The sequence below is a fragment of the Sciurus vulgaris genome (assembly GCF_902686455.1).
Source record: "Sciurus vulgaris genome assembly, chromosome: 1".
Classification (NCBI taxonomy): Eukaryota; Metazoa; Chordata; class Mammalia; order Rodentia; family Sciuridae; genus Sciurus; species Sciurus vulgaris.
Window position 1 is genome coordinate 102,476,396 of NC_136461.1, and position 23,366 is coordinate 102,499,761.

Sequence of the window (23,366 nt, forward strand, 5' to 3'; positions counted from 1 at the left end):
GATGGGGCCTGACACGAGCCTTGCACATTTGTTGAGTGAACGAATGTTTGTGAATTTACGCTGCCCTGGGACGCAGGGCCTGACAGGCTTCCGCTGGGCGACTCTTCCTATGCTGCCCCTCATCTGTTCTGGGGCTTAGGCTTCCTGGTGCTCAAGGATTAGGGAAGAGACAGACTTAGGCAATCACTGAAGGTTTTTCGCAGAATATGGGAAGGTGGCGGCATGTTAAAAATTCAAGCAGTTTGATAGACATTTAAAAAAAGGAACGGTTGCACCCTATTTAGATATGTTGGTAGGGTTTCTAAGCAGCCTTTCTCCACTTTCCTATATGTTTTTCCCACCTGCCATTAGTGGCCAACTCTGAAGGGCCATTCTCTACCGTTCTTGAAACCGGGTTCTTTACCTGTTTGCAGCACGGAGTATTTGTGTCAGTAAAGCTAATAATAGATGAGAGCTGCCACTTGAGAAAGCCTAAGAGATACATTGTGTAGATGTTCTTATATTCAGTCGGTGTCAAATGGAAGTTATCTCCATTTTACCAACGAAGAAAACTGACTAAACTCCCACAGGACTAATCTTTTAAAATTATTTCACCCACACCTTGGTGACAGTTTCCTACTGCTTTTGCCCCTTGGCAGCTTTTCCCTTCCTTAAGATTTGAGCATTACAGTTCTGTCCGATTTCAAGGCAAATGGACAAATTAAAAAAGATAAATGACAAATGAAAGATTCATATTGCTTTTAAGGCCTAAATTACACTACATTACATGCAAAAGCAGTTTACTGTTTAGCACACAAGAGGTTTTTGGGGAGTGGAGGAACTGAGTCAGGTAAATGGAATTAGGAAATAGTCAAGTAGCAAACCATTTTCAGAAGCCCTGTTACAAACTTTTCAGTGCTTTCAAAGGCTGCAGCTGCATAAGGCATGGGATTTGAACCCAGAGCTGCATTTGAATCCCTGCTCTAACGAATTCTGTGATTTTAGGCAATTTATTCAATCTAACAAGCCTGTTTTCTCACGTATATTACAGAGTTAATAACCTTTCTACTAAAAGCTGAGAGAATTAAATGAGACAACTTCATGTAAAGTGCCTGGCCCACGACAGTTACTCCAAAAAAAGTTCCCTTCATTTTCCTTTCCTAATCAGAACCAAGGGCTATCAGTGCTTAGGACAGGTACTGCAATTAAAGAGAAGTTCACACAAAAATTGATGAGGAAAAAACACCATTTGTTGTGTCACACAGCTGATCTGAAAAGTATATACACCATCTTCATCATTACTCCATGCATTTTCAAGAATATCTAAAAATAGAAATTTAAGATTGTTTTCTCATAAGTATATATAAACCAAGTCAAGTAGCAAGAGGCCTGCCACAACACAAGCCTAATTTTTCTGCACCTCAATATAGATGGTTCCCCCTATTATTTATGACCTTTTCTTTGGGAAAGAAAAGTCTAAGACTTCCTTTAAAAAAAAAAAAAACATATATATATGTGTGTATATATATATATATATATATATATATAATATATAAAATACTACAGAATAGAGCTAGTAGGGAGGGGGATAGTACTCTAAATACATGGTCCAGGTTTCTAGAATTCACATGTGCTATTCATTTTGTGATGAAACATAAGTAAAGGACAAATCAGACTTTGTTTATTAAAAAAATACTTTACAGGAAAAAAAAAAAACTCTATGCATTCCATTGTCCTATTTTACAAAGAAATAGCTTAACAATTTAACACACTTAGACAGCTACAAAAAAGCACTGTTAAAAGGATTATTATTCACACAAATTTAGATTTAAGACTATTCATTAAAAACCTTTTTAAAACACTTGTTAATGTCAATAAACAAACTAAGGCCACACAACGCAAATAGTCCGCCAGGCAAATTATACATTTCATCTATATGCAAAGACCTCTTAGATAAATTAAAGCCACAGAAAAAAGTCTTAGCTGCCAATCAAAATGGAGTTTAGTCACAGAAAACACTATTACATGAAAATTTACAACATGTGATAGAAGTAGTACATAAGTATTTCTTTAGAGAGAATTGAAAAGTGCTATATTTTAAGAGACAGTGGTCTCAACTACATGCACAAGTGGATCTTAAAAAATTTATGAAGAAAATGGAAGGGCATAATATTTATGGAGAGATACTTGCTTTTAAAGCAACGAACTTTCAAGATGAGGACAAGTCCTTTATGCGCTTAAGAAAAATGTGTATTGTGCATTTCCTCTACTTGCATGACCAATAAATACAGCTACCACCTGTTTTAAAACCAAAAAACTTAGCACAAATGTGAACCTCTGGCATGTGCTACTCAAAGGTTCTTTTTAAAAAACCTGTAGTAATGATGAAACAGACTTATTAAAGACATAAACTCAATTATCCTAAATGTATAAATGCAAATAGTTTTAATGGCAAATACAGATGAAAATATAATGGGCTAGTATTAATGATCAAGAATATATTCACTAAGAATATATTTCCACAGATTTTGGAGTCTTGTTTCCTATAATAGCTTTCAGTCTAGACAATAATATTTATACAGGGAAAGGCAATAAGCAAAAGTTTCTCCAGTCGTTAGGTATGACTTTTATGCCTAATAAGACTGATGATGCAAGACATCTTTTCTAAAGTTTAGTAAAGAATTTTATTTAATAAGCTCCCTATTTTCCCCCTACAAGAGCTTGTAATATTAGTCAACCAATAGTCCAACTGTCTCTGAGGGGACAGGGCACTTTCCAAAATAATGGAAAATGATGGACCAGTTAAACAAATTTTAAGTACTGAATAAGCAAATTAAAAGTACAATTAAGCCTAGGGATATATTTTTAAAAAGAGTTAAAACGCTGGAGGAGGGAACTAACACATAGGTTTTTATTATTATTGCTTTATGAATTTGGGATAACTCTTAAAATCATAATCCTACTCCTAGCATATCTTGGTAATTATAGAATGATTTCTGGGGCAAGGGGAAGACTTTTATCCTTTTTATAGATACCATAAAATCATTCTATTTACTGTTAGGAATATTCATTTATTAGGTTTTTCTATAAGCACATTTTAAAAATATCCCTCCGCTCCACAAAGTACTAAAATGTATAGCCACATTCTGCAAGTAATCTCAAGAGTTGGCACAAAGGATAATATACCAAAAAGGAAGCTCAGATTAAATTTCAATTACAACTTCACTGCCATCACTACTTTACAAATCAGAAGACGCCAGATTGCTTCATGCCTCACTCCACCAAACCAAATAATTTAATGATTCAGAAAATTGCAATCATTTGTATCACTAAACTAGGATACAGTTTTGAAAGCAGTAAGAAACGTAAAACTTCTGCTTTTATATTCATCAGTCTTTAAAGCATGCTATCAAAATCTAATACTCACATAGGACATTCAGTTTCCAGATACATTACTAGCTAAATGTTTCTCTCCATTCTATTGCAATTCTAACATACAATGAATTTATTAGTACATGATTTTAAACATTTTTCATATCCTTAAATGTTTTTATATTGGAGGTGAGGGTAGAATGTTTTATAAAAGGAAAACGGGGATTTGCTTTTGATTGTAGGTCTTTGCAGATCCGCTGGTTCCTGAGTGATTACACACAGTGCTGGCTGTCAGGAGACAGTCTCCTTGTTTATTAGTAATGACCAGCTTAGATGACAGATGGCATCTGCTGGATGGCAAGTGGGAGATAGGGAAATCGGATCTTGGAAGACAAGAGAAACAAAAATAAAAACTTTTTGTTTTAACAACCTTGCTCTTCATGATTATTTTAAAAAGCAAATGTTGCCTGAGAAGAATTTTACTTTTGCACAGCCTGGTAAAGCTCTATGAAATTCTTCTGGACAGAAAAATAAAAGTAAGAAATAACCCAAATCCACACACTTTGTGATTAACTCCCTTCCCCACAAAATAACAAAAACACCCTCAAAGGTCCCTTAAAAACTAGTCTTGATAAACTAGAATTTACCCTAGAATTTATACACAGGATTTAAAAACACCCCTGCAATAATCACATTACCTTTCATATCATTCTAATTACCTTATTTACAAAGATAACTAAAACCAACATCACTTCCAATTCATAAATGGTTTACATTGAAATGTTTCCCTATTGTCTTCATCCTTTGTAACAGAGAATACATACATATACATATATATAAGGAATAATACAGATTCTAACTAATCACTGTAGTATTTGCTGATGGATACTTTTCTATCGGTTTACACAGTGACCTCTATACTTTGCTAATATGCATTTAACTACACAACAATATTGCACAAAGTAATATTTATATAAGATTTAACCTATTTCAGAATATTTTAGAGAAAATTCATATCCGATATTCCAAAAGATGCAGCTAAGTTTTCATGGTGACAGACATAATAAAGCAGCATCTTTTTTTTGCCTATATTAATGTAAATATTTCAAATTTCACCATCCAGAAAAAAAACAAACTTCAAATTGCACTGTAACCAGGTAGATACAAGAATCTGGTCTTAGGTGTGGGGAATACTCTTCCTTTAATAAAATCAAGGCCTACTGTATTATTAACTAAGAGAAAGTATAATGTGTATCACATTAACATTCTACAATAGAAAGTTAAGACCACATTAGCTATATGAACTGTGCCTGTTTGAAAAAAAGAAAGAAATTAAATACTCAGGCACTAGGCTAAATTTAGGCTACCTCAAACTCTAGGATGACATCAAGTGCCACATTCTTTATTAGAAAATAGCAACATAGAGGTTAAGTATAAATAAACCCAGTTATTCATTTACCAGTTAAAACTATAGTGTCTTGAAAATAGATACTCAGCATGAAGAGATTGATGCCAAATCACAAGAATATTTTTTCCTAAGTTTGATGCTCAAAATATGGCAGCCTCATTAGAAAAATTGAAATCATTTTCTAACTTTGAATATTTGTGATCAGTTTAGGAAGCAAAAGTAACCACAAGAAATGTCAGGATACTAGGAAGTGGAACTACAGAATATCATGTCAACATTATCTTGTTTACCCAAAATATCTTCCATAGTTACCATATATTCTAGAAAAGATTAATAAACCATGGATAATGAATGACCAAGGACTATTCATCTTTAGATTTTTTTAATTGAAATATCCACTGGGCTTTAAATAACAGATACAAAAAAGACAGTTTGGATCAGAAAGTGCTGTGCTTTCTCTTTTGTTAAGAAACCAGAGAGCCACTGAATTTTCCTTAGACACTACTTGTTCTTTGTGGTTGGAACAAAATAACTTACTTGCCCATATACCAGATGCAGGGATTCTCCTGCAACCCATGCCATCTTTACTGAGGAAATTGAATATGTGCCATAAAGACACAGTACTAAACCATTAATTCAATTTCTATCATAGAAACAGTAAATATGGCAAGAGGCAAGGCAAGATAAAATTAAGGGAAGTAAATAATTTAGGAACTAAATCTGTTATTCCAGAGAATTCTCATTTAGATTTGAAGAAGAGATTGAATTGTAACCTCACACCTTAAAACAGAAAGTAGCAGCAGACCCACTATTACATACTGTACTAACGGGATAAGATACAACTCTTTGCATAATCTGTGTAAAAAAGATATGCTTGACATTTGTGGAATGTCATTTCTCTTTATAGAATTATAGGCAAGATTTCTCCAATAAAACTTAACTTAAGCCAGTTATAAAACTATAACTTCACATCAAAATTTAAAAAAGTTAAAAAATGTGTTTGAATATGTACATGTCACACAGGAGTGCCTGAATGTTCCTGCAGATTGTGTTGCTGGTTAGAGTCTAGTCTACTTTCCACCTTTAAAACTGGAATAGGCTGAGTCTTCTGATCTTGCTGTAGATGGTGAAGCTCTGATGAAGGTGGGAAGGATGATGAAGCAGTTGTCAAAAGCTGTATCTCTGAGCATGTGTCCTCAGATTCAGTTTTTATCCTCACACACTGGGAGTCAACTTCTAATTCTCGCTTTCCAGTTAAACCACAGTCCATGTTAGAATTGCTTTCTGTGTTTTGAGTGGCTTCCACAACAGGGTGGTACTGTTTAAGCCTTATATGCCAGGCTAAGCTGCACACTGCTGACACTGTTTTGAACTGATGAATAACATTTCTAGGGATGAAGTAGATATCATTGTCGCATAGCTGAATTCTAGCATAACGAATGCCTTCCCGCCTCATTTGGTTTAGTTTAGCTTCATCCACCCACTGCACACACTAAAGAAAGGCAAAAAGTTACATAAGACTTTAAAATATGTAATAATTCTTTCAAATAAAGCATTATAATTAGCATAGAATAACAGGGATAAAATGTGTTATAAACAATAATTTAAGCAATACTAAATGAGACATAACTTTCTAAAATGTTTTTTTGGGAAACATTCTTCCTCTCATTTTACTCTCTAGTAACAAAGGACAGGTTAAATTCAGATGGCCTATATGGAATCATTTAAATAAGTACTTGAAAGTATAGCTAAAAAGGCAACATTTTATCTCTTCCTTCAGCATCTTTCAATCTTTATGCTCTCCAGGGCCAACAGTGTAATGAGGTTAACATTCGAGACTACTCCTGGCCATAACTGAGCTCCCTGGCCTGTCTGACCACCTGAAGCCCACCTGGCATCCCAAAGACTGAAGCATTTTGCTTGGGAAATTGTTTTAATGATGTCTCTAGCACCTCCCCTACCCACAATACACACACTGCCTTGAATAAAAATTAAATTCACTATCCTATGTATCTAGTTGTAAGACGAAACTCAAAATGGATAGATACTTATTTCTAATATTTCACACAAAGAGTAATAAAAAGCAAAAGTTATTACCTGGGAAACTGGGGGTTCATGGAGGTCTAACTGAAGTCTCTGTACAACATCAGTAAAATCCTCAGCGTGAAAACAAATCACATCTTTGGTTATGCGAGGTTGGTCACTCCTATTAGTAACAAAAATCAAGGTTTTAAGGATAAGAATCCACAACAAAAAGCAATGACAAATTTCAGCCTCCCAGTTCCTGGAACTGCTACTACTAGCAAAGAAATACAACATACAACTTCTTGCTTCTTGAAATCAATTTTCAAAGATAAAAACTAACAAAACTATTTTTTTTAATTATAAAAATCACATTAGTTGTAAAATTAAAACAAAAATGCCTAAAAAACAATAGTTTTATGAGATACATTTGCAATTCTCTCATTAGTTTGCATTTCTGTGTCCTGAATTTGTTAAAATTGGGTTCCAACTGAATGCAAAATAGTGTAGCCACTATGAAAACCAGAGACAGCAGTTCTTCAAAGCATTAAAAATAGAATTGCCATATGATCCAACAACTCTACTTCCGAGTATATACCCAAAAGAACTGAAATTGAAAGAGAGATTAGTATACCCACATTCAGAGTCAAATAGCCAAAGATGGAAGCAGTTCAAGAGTTTATTAATAGTTAATAAAATGTTTGTGTTTGTGTGTGTGTGATAGACTGCACTCAGTCTTAAAAAGGAAGGAGATTCCAACACTTGCTATAGCATAGATGAACCTTGAGGACATTATAAGAAAAATAAGCCAGCCACAAAAAGACAAATTATTACATGATTCTACTTATATGAGATATTAAAGTAGTTAAGTTTAAAGAAACAAAGTAGTTACCAGAGGCTCCAGTCACTGAGCCACCACCAAGGACTCAGCAGCCTCCTGCTGGACCATCCTGGCTTCCAAACACTTTGCCCCTCCCCCATCCCAGCCCACCTGCCTCCTGCCTCTTGCCTCCTGCAGCAGACTTCGGCAGGCCATTTCCATCAAGGAAAAGGAATTATATGTCCACTATCCAGAATCTTTCAACCTCCTTGCTGATGCAAGTAAGGGTGATGACCTGCTTCCAGGTGGCACTGAAGATTATATCCATGTAAGAATTCAAAAGACAAATGGTAGGAAGACCTGTACTGTCCAAGGGATCATGATGATTATGATAAAAAGAAAGTAGTGAAGATGTTCAAGAAGAAATTTGTCTATAATGGCACTATAATTGAGTATCCAGAGTATGGAGAAGTAATTCAGCTACAGGGTGACCAGTGCAAGAACATATGCCAGTTTCTGGTAAAGACTGGACCAGCTAAGGATGATTAGCTGAAGGTTCATGGGTTTTAAGTACTTGTGGTTCATTGAAACAAGTGAATATTTCCTTTCAATGAGTACAATTTTCCTTCTCCCCCTTGTCACAAGTTTAAAAACCTCACAGTTTGTATAATGTAACCATGTGGGGTCCAATGGTTTAACTTGAACTAGTGTAACACCTTCATGCAATCAACTGAAAAGAGCAGGAAAAAAAAAAAGTAGTTACCAATATCAAGGGGTGAGGGGGAAATAGGGGAGTGAGTTGTTGGACATAGTGTTTCAGTTCTAAAAGATGAAAAAGTTTTGGAGACGTGTTTCACAACAATGTGATTGTAATTAATAGTAATGAACATACATTTAAAAAATGTTAAACTTTATGTGTATTTTAAAAACAATCTCCACCCAATCTTTTAAAGAAAGCCCACATTTTCCTAGACAACATTAGTCAATCTTGTAGTTGAGTTCCATTAACTTACCATTCACCAAACTGTACAGCTTTCAAAACCCCAACAGCAGCCGTACTCTGCCAGTCAAACCCCTGACCTACATGATCAGCATGAGCTCTTGTCCTATCTTCAAAAAGGACTTCACGGGGTTCACTGGTCCGAGGTAGGTACTGGAGATTTTTAATTTCATTCATTGATCTAGAATAGATTTTATTGTGAAGGGGAAACAAGAAGGGAACAAGCAAAAATTAACAGCAATAAGGTGAAAAAGTGCTGAAATACTAGGTTAAAATAAGATTAGGGCTAAGAGGAGTAGAATGATTTTGATCATTAACATTTAACATACTATATTATAATGATTAATATGGTTTGCTTCCTTTCCGTGTAAAACATAAAAAAGCAGCTGTATGTTTGAGGACCAAATGTTGTATATGAACATATAATATTTAGACAACTAGCAACAGAAAATAAAATTCAAAGTTTAAGGCTATATACTCTCATCTTAGCCAACTTCATTTCTAATTCTCAAAACAATCTATTAGATCTTTACTCAACATGGCAACTGAGCATCCATAAGACCTCCTTCCATGTTAAATTGAAAATAAAATGGTTCAAACTAATGTTGGGAAGAGATTAGTTGGATGGGAATCTAGGTGAAATAAAATTGGTTTTGAGTTGATAACGGTTGTTACTGAAGTTATGGAAGTTTATTATATTCCATTTTTTAATGTACTCAAAAGTTTCTAAATAAAACAATCTAGAGGTGATAGTAAAGGAATGAATGAAAAAAAAAAAAAGAAATCAGGGAATGAGCAGTATCAACTAAGTTCTGCATGACAGAAAATGATCACAGTGTCTTAGACTAATAAAACCAAGCAAAGAAAACCATATAATATGAGCAACCAAAAAGGCAGCAGACCTCAGACCTATCCAACAGACCCTGGAGAAGCCCGAATCAAAAAACAGGCAAAATAACAAGGAACAGAAATAAAATGAAGCTGAGAAAAGGGGAATTAAAGTATAATTCTCCAAATAAACCAGTCACTTGCTACTTCTGCAGACAAAAATCACCCCCACGGAGTGCACTATGGCTAATATCCAGTAACCATTTCTCCCCTTGATTTTCCTGACAGACCTTGATTTTCTTTAGGCATTTGATCCTATCCTATACATGATCTCATTTACAAGTTCCAGAGGTAGATCTGGGTAAATGTTGGCAAATTATGGTAAGCTCATTCCAACTGCCAGTGACTTCTTTAAGAAGGGACATGAACTGATTCTAGTTGATAGTATGAAATCTACTGAGGAACCTTCTGAGAAATTTCCTTACTCATAAGAAAGAAATATAAGAGTACCTACAACCAACCTGTCCACATTTCTTAATACGTGGGATAACGTTTGATTTTATGAACTGCTTTGAGTCAAATTTTTTGTTGCTTATAGCCAAAACCATCTTAATAAAATTTCAGCCAAAAAATCTGCATGTCCTTCTCTAAACATACTAAATTTGCCACATGAGTAGAACTAACATAATCCTGACATTTGGACATACAATTTTTTTTTAATTGTAAACAAATGGGATACATGTTTCTCTATTTGTACACGGAGTCAAGGCATACCATTTGTATAATCATAAATTTACATAGGGTAATGTTGTTTGATTCATTCTGTTATTTTTTTTCCCTTCCCCCTACCCCTCCCACCCCTCTTTTCCCTCGATACAGTCCTTTCTTCCTCCATTCTTACCACCCTCCTTAACCCTAACCCTAACCCTAACCCTAACGCTAACCCCTCCCACCCCCCTGGACATACAATTTAATGTCTATATCTATGCCTGTTTAAAGTAAAACCTATCTATTGACAACCCTAAATGAAATATAAATGGAACTTCGAATAAGTCCCGTGCTTTATTCCAAAATAAGAATAAGCATCACCAGATATCTGAAGGTAGTAGACTGACAAAGAAATACCAAAATAAACAATGTTAAAATTTTAAAATTCAAAAGAAAAGTTAGAAGACAAAAATCAAGTAAGTGTTCCCAAATCAAAAGGAAAAGGTAACAGGAAAGATAATCAAATCAGGACATCTATTATTCAACTAACAGTTTTGGGGGGAAGGGGTGAAATTACCAAAGCAATTAAGCAAGAAAAACTCCCAGAAAGGAAAAGAGCCCTTAAATTTAAGGGCTTACTAAACAACAAAAGGGATGATTAAAAAATAAGAAGAAAAATGCAGAATAAGAATGAAAGACCCAAACTGAGATGCACTGAAAAATTTCAGACTGCCAGTGGTAGAGGATGCAATAAACTTTCAGACAAGAAAAAAAGAATACATTATACACAGAAGAACAAAAATTATATTGATGTTAAGAATTCCCATAAATAATATTAGATAAAATCTATAAGGAAAAACATAGCCTATGGACTTCCAACTAAACTAACAACCACATTTAATGACAAAAAAGAACTTTCAAACATATAATAACTCAGAATACCCTCCTTTTCCTAAAATATTACTTGACAATATGTTCAAAAAAGAGAAGAAAATAAACCAAAGATGATGACTACAGATTAATGCAGGAAAGCATTAAATGGAACTCCTAGGTGGATAACTGTGAAATAAGCCTTTCACACGAAAAGTGGGGGAACACAGAATTCCAAGATTTTCATGTAAAAAACAGATGTATTTATTTGGAAGCTAAAAAAGTTGATTTCATAGTAGAAAGAAGAATAGAAGTCACTTGAGGCTGGGAAGGAGGGAGAGATTAGAAAATGGGTACCATTAGTTAGAAAGAATAAATTCTAGTGTTCTATACCACTACAATAGGGTGAAACTATAGTTCACAAATATTTATTTATTTCAAAATAAATGGAGAAGTTCAAAGGTTGTCACCACAAGAAATGATAAAATTTGAGGAAATGGAAATGCTAATTAGCCCATTTGATCATGACATATTGTATAAATGCATAGAAGTATCATACTATACTCCATAAATATGGGCAATTATGTGTCAATTAAAACTAAAAAAACTAAACTGATGTGTAAGAGCAGATAATATATGATAAAAAATTTGGAAAGACTTGACATGTAAACAAAAGAACACAAGGTAACTAAAAAAAAAATTTATTTAAGAAAGTTAAACAGATGAGAAAGTCATTGTGGTTCCCAAAGAAAGCAAAACACCTTAGCCCACAAACGAGAAGATACCTCAGATACAGTCTACGTCCTCTGTCAACAAAGGGTACTCCAAAGGTAAGGGGTAAGGGAAAAGAGAACTATTAAATTTTTTAAAAATATGAATCACATACAAAACCAAATAGTAGCATGATTCTGAGATTCTGAATACCTGGATTCCCTTTTTTTTTTTTTGTACTGGGAATTGAACCCAGGGACATTTGACCACTAAGCCACATTCCTAGCCCTTTTTAAATATTTTATTTAGAGATAGGGTCTCACTAAATTGCTTAGGGCTTCACTAAACTGCTGAGGCTGGCTTTGAACTCGCCGTACTCCTGCCTCAGCCTCCCAAGTCACTGGGATTACAAGAATGTGCCACTGGGCCTGGCTGAATACCTAGATTTTGAAAGAAAGGTGATTCTGTATACTTTTCCTTTGAATAAAATCATAACACTGGAACACCTGATTAATTTTGAGCCAACTACTTGGATCTATCCATAATATCATAATTGTCACTTGCTTTCCAATTTTAGAATCTACATGTCTTTTTAAAGCAGAATATGATTCTACCTCAACAATGTATGTAAGTATAGTTAACAGAAATAAGTTGGGAAGAAGAGGGTAAAGTAGGGGTCATCTTACTATCAGAACAAGTCAAAGGAAGAAATATCAATCTACCAAAAAGTCAACATCCAGCAGGACCTTTCTTTGGGGGAAAAATAAAAAGAAAAGGCATTATAAATAAATAAGTTTTGCCTATAGCAAAAACACATTTGCCTTTGGGAGGGAAAAATGGGCATGATTTTTCATAAGCCCTACTGTACTACTTAATTTCTTTAAACTCTATGCATACATTTCTTTAAATCTAGCATTCATAAATCCAAAGATCATCTTCATTGGCAGTGCCCTTGATAACTAGGAAGTTTTTCACTATTTTCAGAAACAAGAAATTTTAATTACAATACACCGAAAGATAAAGTTGGTATTTATTCATTCATTCTAATTCAAGTGTTTCTGAACGTCTCACTTAATAATACTTAATCCTAATAGAGATAAAATTTGATGGTACCTCAGATTCATAGAGAAACAAATTACTAATGATGTTGGTCCAGCTGCCTAACTACTGGGGAAAATGTTAAATTTCTTCCTCTATATGGAAGCTAATTCGAGTTAGATTAAATATGTATATACTAAAGTTACAGAATTGCCAAGAAAAAATGTAGCTGAATAGTTTATTAGAGAAAAGCCTTTCTTAAACCTGCTATTACAGGAAACCTCAGAGGAAAAGATATATAGATCTGACCATATATAAACAAAATTTCTGAATGTAAGGAAAAAACACTGAAGCTTAAAAGGAAAAAAATTTGCAAAGATAAAACAAAAGGTTCATAATCATAATATACACAGATTTTTTACAAAAAACAAAACAACAATTAAAGAAAAACATCCAATAAAAATGTAGATAAAGGAAATTAAAAGGAATTCATCAAGGAAGAAATAACAAAGAAAGTGAGAAAATTTTGTCTGATCATAACAAATTTAAAAAAAATATTAAGAGGGTGAGAAAAAAAGGGCACTGTCTTATTATATGGATAGGAATATAAATTAGTACATTTCTGGAAATCCATTAGAAATGTGTATACTTTGAGCCTTTAGGAATTTCTACAAAGGAAATAAGCACGCATACTCACAAAGATATATATTTATCAATTATCATCTATCCACTCATCTATAATCAGTAGTATGTTATATATGTTTAATGTCTGGCAGTGGGGAGAGTAAGATGGGTGATTAGTAGCTGATTTGCCAATTTTTGTGGTATAAATACTCCCAACATGATCAATTTCCAGACTGTAATGTAACAGCATTCAGTGTAGAATCAGGAGGTGATGCTTATAATGGCCCGTGTGAACAGGTACAAACTGGCTCTGGCACCACAGTAAGGTTTGTCAAGATACTATTTCTACTGAAGAATTGGAAACAATTTACAATGAAGAAGAATTAGTTAAATAATCCTGATTAATTGCTGGCTTTTACCACATTACCACCCTGGATTCACAGTTTTTTTACAAAATAGTTTCATGTACCTTGGTTACTTCATTCTATACTTAGCTAAAGTATCATTCTCCAGCGGTTTAAGTTAAGGTTTAGATTAGTCCATTAAATTTACTTTGGGGTACTTATTTTGAGTTGCTACTTCCATAGTATAAGCAAATATAAATCACTTTCAGTCTTATTAAAAGAGATTTTTCAAAGTATTAAAGTGAGTTAATCTACATTTGTCTCACGTACATGAAACACAAAATACTGTTAGCACAATAAGAATTATCAAAGCTCTGTATTATAGCACATAATTGGTTTCATTCAGCAAATACTGCTTAGTTACTGTCATTAGGACAGAGATGAATAAAACAGTCCCTGTACTCAGGGGATTAATATTTAGTAATTAAAAAAAAAATGTAAACGGATGATTATTCAATGGAATGTTGTAGGAGTACAGAGAAGGGACCAATTAAATGTCTAAAGGAACAAAGTAAAGCTTTACAAAGGAGGTAACATCTAAGTTGTTTTGAAACTCATTAAGAGGTAGAAAGGAAGATGTGGGAGGGAATGCGATTCTGAGTAAAAATGACAGTGCAAAAAGCAAAGAGTATTGAAAAGCCATGGTTTGGAAACTGAATTTACTATGGCTAAAGAAGACAAGAAGCAGATATAGAAGTACCACTGGGATAGATTATAAAAATTTTTATAGATCACACTAAAGAGTTTGATCTTTTATTCTGCAGACAGGACCTGGGTTTAAAGAAAAGAAGTAAAAGTTAGTTTTTTAAGGATGATACCTCACACTGATGACTATATAATGAGTGATCTGGATTAAGAAACTCACAGCTAGAAGATTTACTTAAGATTTACATAAATAATGTAGACAAGTGGTTTTCAAACTGTGCTCAGGTCTCAATCATTTTTATAAGCAAGCAATTAAAAAGAGTAGTTTTGCTTATTTGAGAAAAATAAATGTTTACCGTCTTCTTTTGAAGGGTGACTTTGGCATGTCTGCTGTAGGAATCATCTGTTCTCCTGGCCTTACCCACATGATAGGCCCATCATCACTCTGGGACCTACATTGTAGTCGGAGGCTGGAAAGTGTACCCCAGGGCAAAGTCATCTAAAAAAATTAGATGAATGAATCACATTTTTAAAATTTGATACCATTTATAGGGTAATACCTCTCACTCAAATTCTAAAAAGCTTTTTTTGCACATGTATATAAAGAAACAATGTTCATTATGTAGTAATTTATATAAAAAAGAATAAGTATGTTATACAGTACTTTTTAAATATGTCTATCCAAAACACTGCATAAAACTTAATTTTAGTAGGCAAAGTTAACTCAGTAGTCTTTAAAGTGATCACCTAAGTGATCATCAGAACTTAAATAATCTAAATTAATACTCACTTTCAGAAATGGTGATTCTTCTAACATATCAAGGAACTCTGGGAAATAATCACCAACTTCTTCATCTACTGCTCCAACAAGACTTATCTGTCGCATAGGACCTGCCCGGTAGGTGCCACAGCAGTATGTCCTGTTGACCTGAGATAAAACAAAAGGAGGAGGGAAAAAAGACTGAAGTGCATTGCAATTAAAGAATGAGAATAGGTTATTGTTTCTAATATTATTATTTCTTCTACATACTAAGAACATATCCTTGGATAAAGATTAGTTATAGAGGGGCTGGGGAGACAGCTCAGTCGGTAGAGTGCTTGCCTTGCCTTGCAAGCAGAAGGCCCTGGGTTCGATCCCCAGCACCCAAAAAAAAAAAAGAAAAAAAAAAAGATTAGTTATAGAGAGGCAGCCAAGCACACTGACAAATACGTTAGTATGACATGTGCCATAAACAAATTTCAATGTGCAAGTTAGCCTATAGTTTCAAAGAAATAGGGAGACATTAAGAAAAAATTCTCTAAGATGATTGTTGAACTCTAAAAAGACTTTGCAGTGTGATCTTGGTGAAACTGTGAAAATAAACAATGAAATTAAAAATTATAATTCAAATAAAATAGTAAAATTCAAATAAATAGTAAAATTGGCAGGGCAGGAAACAAAGACCATGGTCAGATTAATCTTCCATATTCATTGTATATTCCCTAGTTGCAAAGTCTTCACTTCAGGCCAGATACCAGGCTGACTTTACCAAATTCAGTCTCCCATTACTTTCTTGTGTCAGGCAGTCTGATCTTTTTTCTTCACTCAACTTACGACAAGCTTACTTGTATCTCTAATGAGTTTCCTCTTGAAATTTTCCAACTTGGGATGCTCTGTTTTCTGTCAACCCAAATCAACCCATCTTTCAAAAATCAGTTCTAGGCTTTCCCCCCCACAGAAGTCTTCCTGGTCACCCTCCACTATCTTTCCCTTTTCTTAAGTCTGTTTTCTGCACACACATACACATTTTCTCTGTACAGATTAAGAACACTTTGCAAACCGGGGTGGTGGCGCACGCCTGTAATCCCAGTGGCTAAGGAGGCTGAGACAGGAGGATCACAAAGCCAGTCTCAGCAACAGTGAGGCACTAAGCAGCTCAGGGAGACCCTGTCTCTAAATAAAATACAAAATAGGGCTGGGGATGTGGTTCAGTGGTTGAGTGTACCTGCGTTCGATCCCCAGAACAAAAAAAAAAAAAAAAAAAAAAAAAAAACAACAACAAAATACCCAAAACACACACACACACTTTTGCAACAAGGATTTCAGATTCTTTTGGGTTTTGGAATATTTACATAGACTTTACCAACTGAGCATCCTTAATACAAAAATTCAAAACCTGCACTGGTCCAAAATCTGAAAATTTTTGAGTGTTGGACTAGGAAGGCTTCAACCTGTATCAACCCTCCAGTGAATTTAAGGCATATCCTATATAAATTTTGCAGCCCGCTGCAGCCTTTGTAGCATTTAAATAGAATCAACCAATTTATACAATCTGATATTATTCCTGTGCATACAGATGGACTAGATTTAAAATGTTGAATTCTAAACCAGAATTTCCACCTCAGATCAGCTACCTAGCATTTTCTACTTCAGTGAATATGTAGAATAAATTGAAAAGCCTAATACATAGCTGGCTTTATAAGCTGGGTCGACCTCTACTGAACATTCAAGAATGATTTTAAGAATTGATTATTAACTGTTTTAAATGTCACCTACTTTGCTTTAAGAGAAAAATTTGCATAAATGATCATTTAGTATTTCAATAATTCTTCACTATTAGTTCTTCAGCACCGTTTTTAGAATCAACTCCCCATTTTTTTCCATAGATAATTTAACACCGTACACATACACAGAAAAAGGGATCTTAGATCTTATTTTCAACTAGTGGAAATTTCTTTATTTTTTTATTGGTGCATTATAATTATTTGTAAGAATGGGATTTATTATGCCATATTGGGACATGCACATAACTTTTATCAATCTCATTCCCCAGTACTTCCTTTTCCCTCCTTTCCTCCCTCCCCAGATCTGTTGCCTTCTCTATAGTGGAGGTTTCTTAAATTCTTATAAATCCTTCCCCCAAGGTCACTTAAGCAGCAACTACCCAGGTCAGAATTACCTTGCATAATAATTTTTTTCCCACTTTTTTCTTTTCTTTTCTTTTTTTTTTTTTTGCAGTGCTGGAAATCAAACCCAGAGATTTATGCATACGAAGCAACACTACCACTGAGATACCTCTCTAGCCCTTACCTTGCATTTATTTGCATGCATTTATCTTCTGTAGGTCTACATGATCACAATGCTAAAATATGTCAGGGGAGGTAGCACAGAAAAGAAGATCATCATAGGGTATACACATAAGGAACAGGGAGAAAGAAAGATTTTCTGATCATTATTCTAACCCCTCCAAGTCAAGCACCCTTAAACAATTAAAGCATATTTAATCTTCAGTACCAGTTCTAGGAACTATATGCTTTTGGGGATAATAATATCACTCTCTCCCAAACACTTCTCCAGCTATTCCTACATATCAGAAATTCCTTTACAAAGAAAGGATTTCAATCTATACAGGGCAGTGTCATTTTATAAGAGGAATGCCCTAAAAACCTATCATACTTTAAAGCTCCTTAAGACCAACTCTGAAAAAGCACATTGCCATGTGATAGTTTTCAATTTACTTGACCTGTTAGTTTTTAAATTATGCAACTCTTAATACATTATTATCCTAAAGAAATTCAGATTACTTTAAATTTTGTAGAGTGAATTCATATTTTTATATCACACTACTTCAATTTACCTAATTCAAATACCACTAAATTCAGCAGCACTGAACTTAAAGACAACTTTAAAAATGCAGACATCTAGAATAATTAATATGTGACAGGAATAAATATAAAGCATATTCTCCTATTTGGAAAGAGAAAGAAAGTAAATCTGGGGTGGGGGTGGGGTGTAGGGAACAAAAGAAGAAAAAGAGAGGGTATGACACAAAAGAAAACAAACTTTTATGACTTCAAAATTTTGTCAAGGCCAACAACGTGGTGGCACACATCTGTAATCCCAGTTACTGGGGAAGGTGAGGTAGGAGGATCAAAATTTGGAGGCCAGCCTCAGCAATTTAGGGAGACCCTGTCTCAAAATAATAAAATAAATAGGGCTAGGGATATAGCTCAGTGGTAAAAACCCACTTGGTACAATCTCCAGTACAGCCCCCACAAAAAACGTGAAAACAAAAATCCCTCATCTTAAAAGCATCTTCAAGTTCACACATTTGTGTGAATACTAATGCTGTGTACATGAGTGCCAAAGAATTAAGAATGATTAACAATGTTAAATTTGTATTTAATAGCAAAAGATCCATCAAGTAAATGAAAGTTCTACAAAACACCAAGACTAGATTTTGAGAGATGCAATGTGTTAGGACTATTTGGAAAACTGTAGCTAAGTTAGCCCAGCTCTTGCTAAACAAAGTCCTTATTTAAGAAAACCACAAACTTCCCACTTTCATTCCTTTACACTAAATTAAACCTCTGGCTTTCTTTACATGTGTTTATTTGTGAGTATCAGTCACATCTTGTTTTCAGTTCCTTCCATATCTAGCCTAGACCTCAAGGTTTATCTCTCTAATAAACATGATTTCATATTCTAGTCCTTTCACCAATCTTGCCTGTAAACCCCAAGCCTGAACTATTCTACCAAACAGTCCTACATTTGGACCTTCCCATTTCATAAGCCAGTAAGTCCCTTTTATCATGTAAGCCCACTTTTAAATTGAATATTGTGGGCCAGGTGCAGTGGCACACACCTGTAATCCCAGTGGCTTGGGAAGCTGAGGCAGGAGGATGATGAGTTCAAAGACAACCTCAGCAACAATGAGGCACGAAGAAACTCAGTGAGACACTGTCTCTAAATAAAATACAAAATAGGGGCTGGGGAGTTAGCTCAGTTGGTAGAGTGCTTGCCTTGTAAGCACAAGGCCCTGGGTTCAATCCCCAGCACCACAAAAAAAAAAAAAAAAAGTACAAAATAGGGTTGGGGATGTGGTTTAGTGGTCAAGTGTCCCTGAGTTCAATCCCCAGCACCAGAAAAATAAAAATAAAAATAAATACATTGAATATTGTACAACTGGTCTGAGACAGTTTTTCTACATCAGAATCTTACTTTTGCAGTATCTGTCTCTCTTTCCTGTCTCTTCTACCTTACCTCACTTTCTATTCACTCTTCATATCCTTGCAATCAGGCTTCTGCCCATGCCTTTCCCTTGAAACAAATCACTAATTATCTCCTCACAGTCAAATTCAAGGGATGCTTTTTAGTCATCCTTTTCTTGACTTCCTTTCCAGGATTCCTCCTCTCCAAAATGTGGTTGTTCCAGAGTTGGCCTATTTCTTATTCAACATATTATCGGTGGGTGGTTTCAATTATAATACAGATTTAACTACCACCTGTGCCCTGCTATGTTCCATATCTACTTTTCTAAATTAAAACTGTTTCTCAGAATCAGATTTTTACATACAACTGCCTCCTGGTGAGCCCACAGACATGCTCAAATTCAATACCTACAAAACTGAGCTCATTTTCTTATAAGGTTCCCTTCCACTTCACATCTTCTGTCCCTTCTGTTGCTTCACCAGTTAATGATAATATATTTTCTCAGTTCCCAAGCTAGAAATTTACAAGCCCTTCCTCCTCATTCCTTCTGTATAAAAATCGATCCTTCTAAATTTGCAGTTACATTGCCTTAATTCGGGAAATAATAATTTCTCACCTCATTGCAAAAACCTCTTACCCAGTATCCTTGTTTCAGGATTCCTATCCCAAAATACCATCTACAAGTGATCTCTGTAGGGAAAATATTTTGCCATTCAACTTTCCTGTTTTAAATTCTTTAGTAGCACCATATTACATATATCAACACTCACAATTCTTTTCATGGCTTACAAAGTCCCTCCTGATTATTTAAAAAAAAAAAAAAAAAAAAAAAAAAACTGCCACATTTGCCTCATTCTAAATAGGTATTTCCACATTCTAAATAATCTGGATTGCCTCCACAACTTTTCATATGTTATCATCCACCTTTATAACTTCCATTTATCCTTGAAGGTGATTAAATAAATAAGGCTTTATGTTTCAAAACATAAAAAAAATATTAAAATTTATAGGTTTTAAGCCAGGTGCAGTGGCACACACCTGTAACCCCACAGGCTCCAGAGGCTGAGATGGGAGGATCGAGAGTTCAAAGAACCTCAGCAAAAGCAAGGCAGGCGCTAAGCAACTCAGTGAGATCTGGTCTCTAAATAAAATACAAAATAGAGATGGGGATGTGGTTCAGTGGTTGAATGCCCCTGAGTTCAATCCCTGGTACTGGGAAAAAAAAAAAATTATAGGTTTTAAACAAGTTGGATTTGGAGTTATTACTAGATTTTTTTAAAAAAGGACAAGAGGCACAGACTTCAGGATTATCTACAAAGTATAATTTTTTAAATGAATAAGACCTGAGAGAAAGAATATTGAAAAACAAATGATCAAAAACAGCACTAAAGGGAAAATGGATATTTGAGACAAGACGATTCTTCTTTGTTAGCTAATTAAACTGTGAGAGCTAGGTGCAGTTATGAACCTGCACACCCAACTAGAAAGGAGGTTAAAGTAGGAGGATCACTTATAGCCCAAGAGTTAAAAGAATAATCTTGGCAACAGCTTAACACCCCATATCAAGAAAAGGATAGAAAGAAAAAAAGAACTGGCAGACTAGGAAGGCATTCATTACCCCAGGAGGCATTTTCACTAAATAATTAGGTTAAAGGGAGTTAACAAGTGATTAATTGCTATGGGAACATAAACTATTGTTTTAGACCAGGTTTGGCAAACTACAATGCAAAGACCAAATTCAGGACTGACAAAGTATTGTTGAAACACAGTAATACCCATTGCTTACAATACAATGGCAGTTAAGTCCTAATTACTTGTGATAGAGATGTTATGGATCCTAGAGGGTAAAATACTCACTATCTGGTTCTTTGTAGAAAAAGTTTAAATTACTCAGAAATCAGGCAATATGTTTGAATATAAACTCTGTCAAAGAGAATAATAATCAGTATTATTTACTAGAAAATAACTATAATACAAAATGTCTGGTATGTGGTAATAAATATTTGTTGAACTTATACATACTGAGAACAGAATGAAGTAATCAACCATTAAACTCTGACAAAAAAAAGGAAAAGCTGTTGATCAATAATGTCTGTCGCTTGTATTACAAATTTTAATTAATGTAGATGTTTGTGATGTAAATAATTAGCAACACAAGATAAAGCAGCATTTATGACCACAAATTCAACATGTTCCAACTGTGTGCAACTGATGCCAAACAAGCAAACTACTAATTATCCCTAAGTATTCCATCTTTCTTCCTCGTAGTCAGAGAACTTCCTGGGCATATGGCCAATGAGCTACAGTCCCTGTCAGCTAAATATAACCTGTGACTAAGTTGTGGCCAATAGGACATTAACATAAGTAACATATGCAATTTCCAGTGCATGTCTTTAATAAGTAAAAGGCTTGCCCTCCACTTCTTTCTCTCTTTTTGCAGGTGGAAAACAGAGTAGAGTGATAGAGAGCCAGGCTCAACCATGCACATAACACCACCAGAAAGAACAGCAAAATTTAAAAGACAGAAGGAAACTAGGATCTCAGAGGACATCATGGAACAGAGCTGCTTACCTCTGGATTTTTAAACAAGAGGGAAACTTTTTTCCCTAGCCAAGGGAACAGAACAACTGAGGCAGTGGGCAGCATGCCAAAGAGCAACCAAACACGGACAGATAAACCCCACTGACACTTCTATCCACCTATCACTCAGCAGGACCCCCGCCTATTCTGGCCTATAAAGACCTTGGGCAGCAGGGGGCCACTAGCGATTTCCTCAGGCTCTCCACCCTGACCTGTACCCCAGAGGGCTGGGAGAGCCAAATTCCAATAACGCTTTGCTTCAGCCGGTTCTGTCCGCTTTTGTTTGGCCACCAGCCCTCTGAGCTTGCATTGTATATGGGGTCTCCTTGTTATGATGGGTTTGCCTATGGCTATATCTTACATACTTTGTTGTGAGGGAGAAAATACTATGCATTGCACAAATGACACCTGGGGTATTATCTCCTGATCTGGGCTAAAAAGAAATCTATAACTATGGCACACCCAACAGAAAATAATGAAGGTAAATAGGGATTTGCATATCAAACAAATTGGAAGAAGAGTACAAGAAATTTAAAGCATTTCAAAATATTTAATTTGAAAAGATAAAGAAGGGAACATGACAGTCTTCAAATATTTGGAGCCTGCTATGACTTGTCCCCCAAAGGTTCATGTGCAGCTTGGTCCTACAGTGTAGTCAGGTCTAGTGGAAGGAATGCCCAGTGGTGGGCATCACCCTCAAAGAGATTACCATGGTCCTCACAGGATTCACATAGTTCCCAAGAGAATCGGGTGTTATAAGGGAGTCTGGCACCTCCTCTGAATCTCTCTTCTGCATCACTACTCACCAATTTCATACAAGCTTTCACAACTGTGATGCCATCCACCATGAAGCCCACGCTGGAGCTGAGCAGATGCTGGTGCCATGCTCTTGAACCTATAGCACTGTAAGCTATTTTAAACTTCTTTATAAAGTACCCAAATTCAACTAGTTTGTTATAACAACACAACACAGTTTATCATGGAAGAGATTTACACAAATTTAAAAGTCATACAGAAAGAGGAACCACTCATTCAATATAATTTTATACTATACGTTTCAGGCTGTCCTCAACACAGATACAACAAACCAGATCTGTTCCTCACTGCTTAAAGTTTATAGTCTAGTAGGGAGAGGCAGACACTAAAATGCTCTTTGAGGTAAAATCATTAAGCTAAGGAACAAAGTTAGAGACAAACAAAATCTATTAAGTGCTATTTTTTCCAAGGTCTGTAAGACAACTAACAATAGTAAATATAAAACAAAAGAGAAAAAAGAGGAGACTTGGAAGACTGAAGAGACTCAAAGACCACATGAAGGATTTTAGTCATTAAAGGGATTAAAGGAAGAGAATGTTATCTAATTTACCTTTTAAATATTGTTTATG

The 23,366-nt window shown here is 35.0% G+C and overlaps 1 protein-coding gene across 1 annotated transcript in view; it reads right to left on the reverse strand.

Annotated features, from left to right (window-relative positions):
* Window positions 1–1,570: 1,570 nt before the first annotated feature.
* The window catches only part of RSBN1 (round spermatid basic protein 1), a 47,934-nt gene continuing 26,138 nt past the window's right edge, over window positions 1,571–23,366 (reverse strand). Inside the window, exons 3-7 of the mRNA XM_079135362.1 lie at window positions 15,220–15,357; window positions 14,786–14,928; window positions 8,615–8,782; window positions 6,857–6,965; window positions 1,571–6,251 (exon numbers count right to left, since the gene is read on the reverse strand). Of these exons, the coding sequence (XP_078991488.1) occupies window positions 5,775–6,251; window positions 6,857–6,965; window positions 8,615–8,782; window positions 14,786–14,928; window positions 15,220–15,357 (1,035 nt within the window). The 3' untranslated portion in view covers window positions 1,571–5,774. The remainder of the gene's footprint in view (window positions 6,252–6,856; window positions 6,966–8,614; window positions 8,783–14,785; window positions 14,929–15,219; window positions 15,358–23,366) is intronic.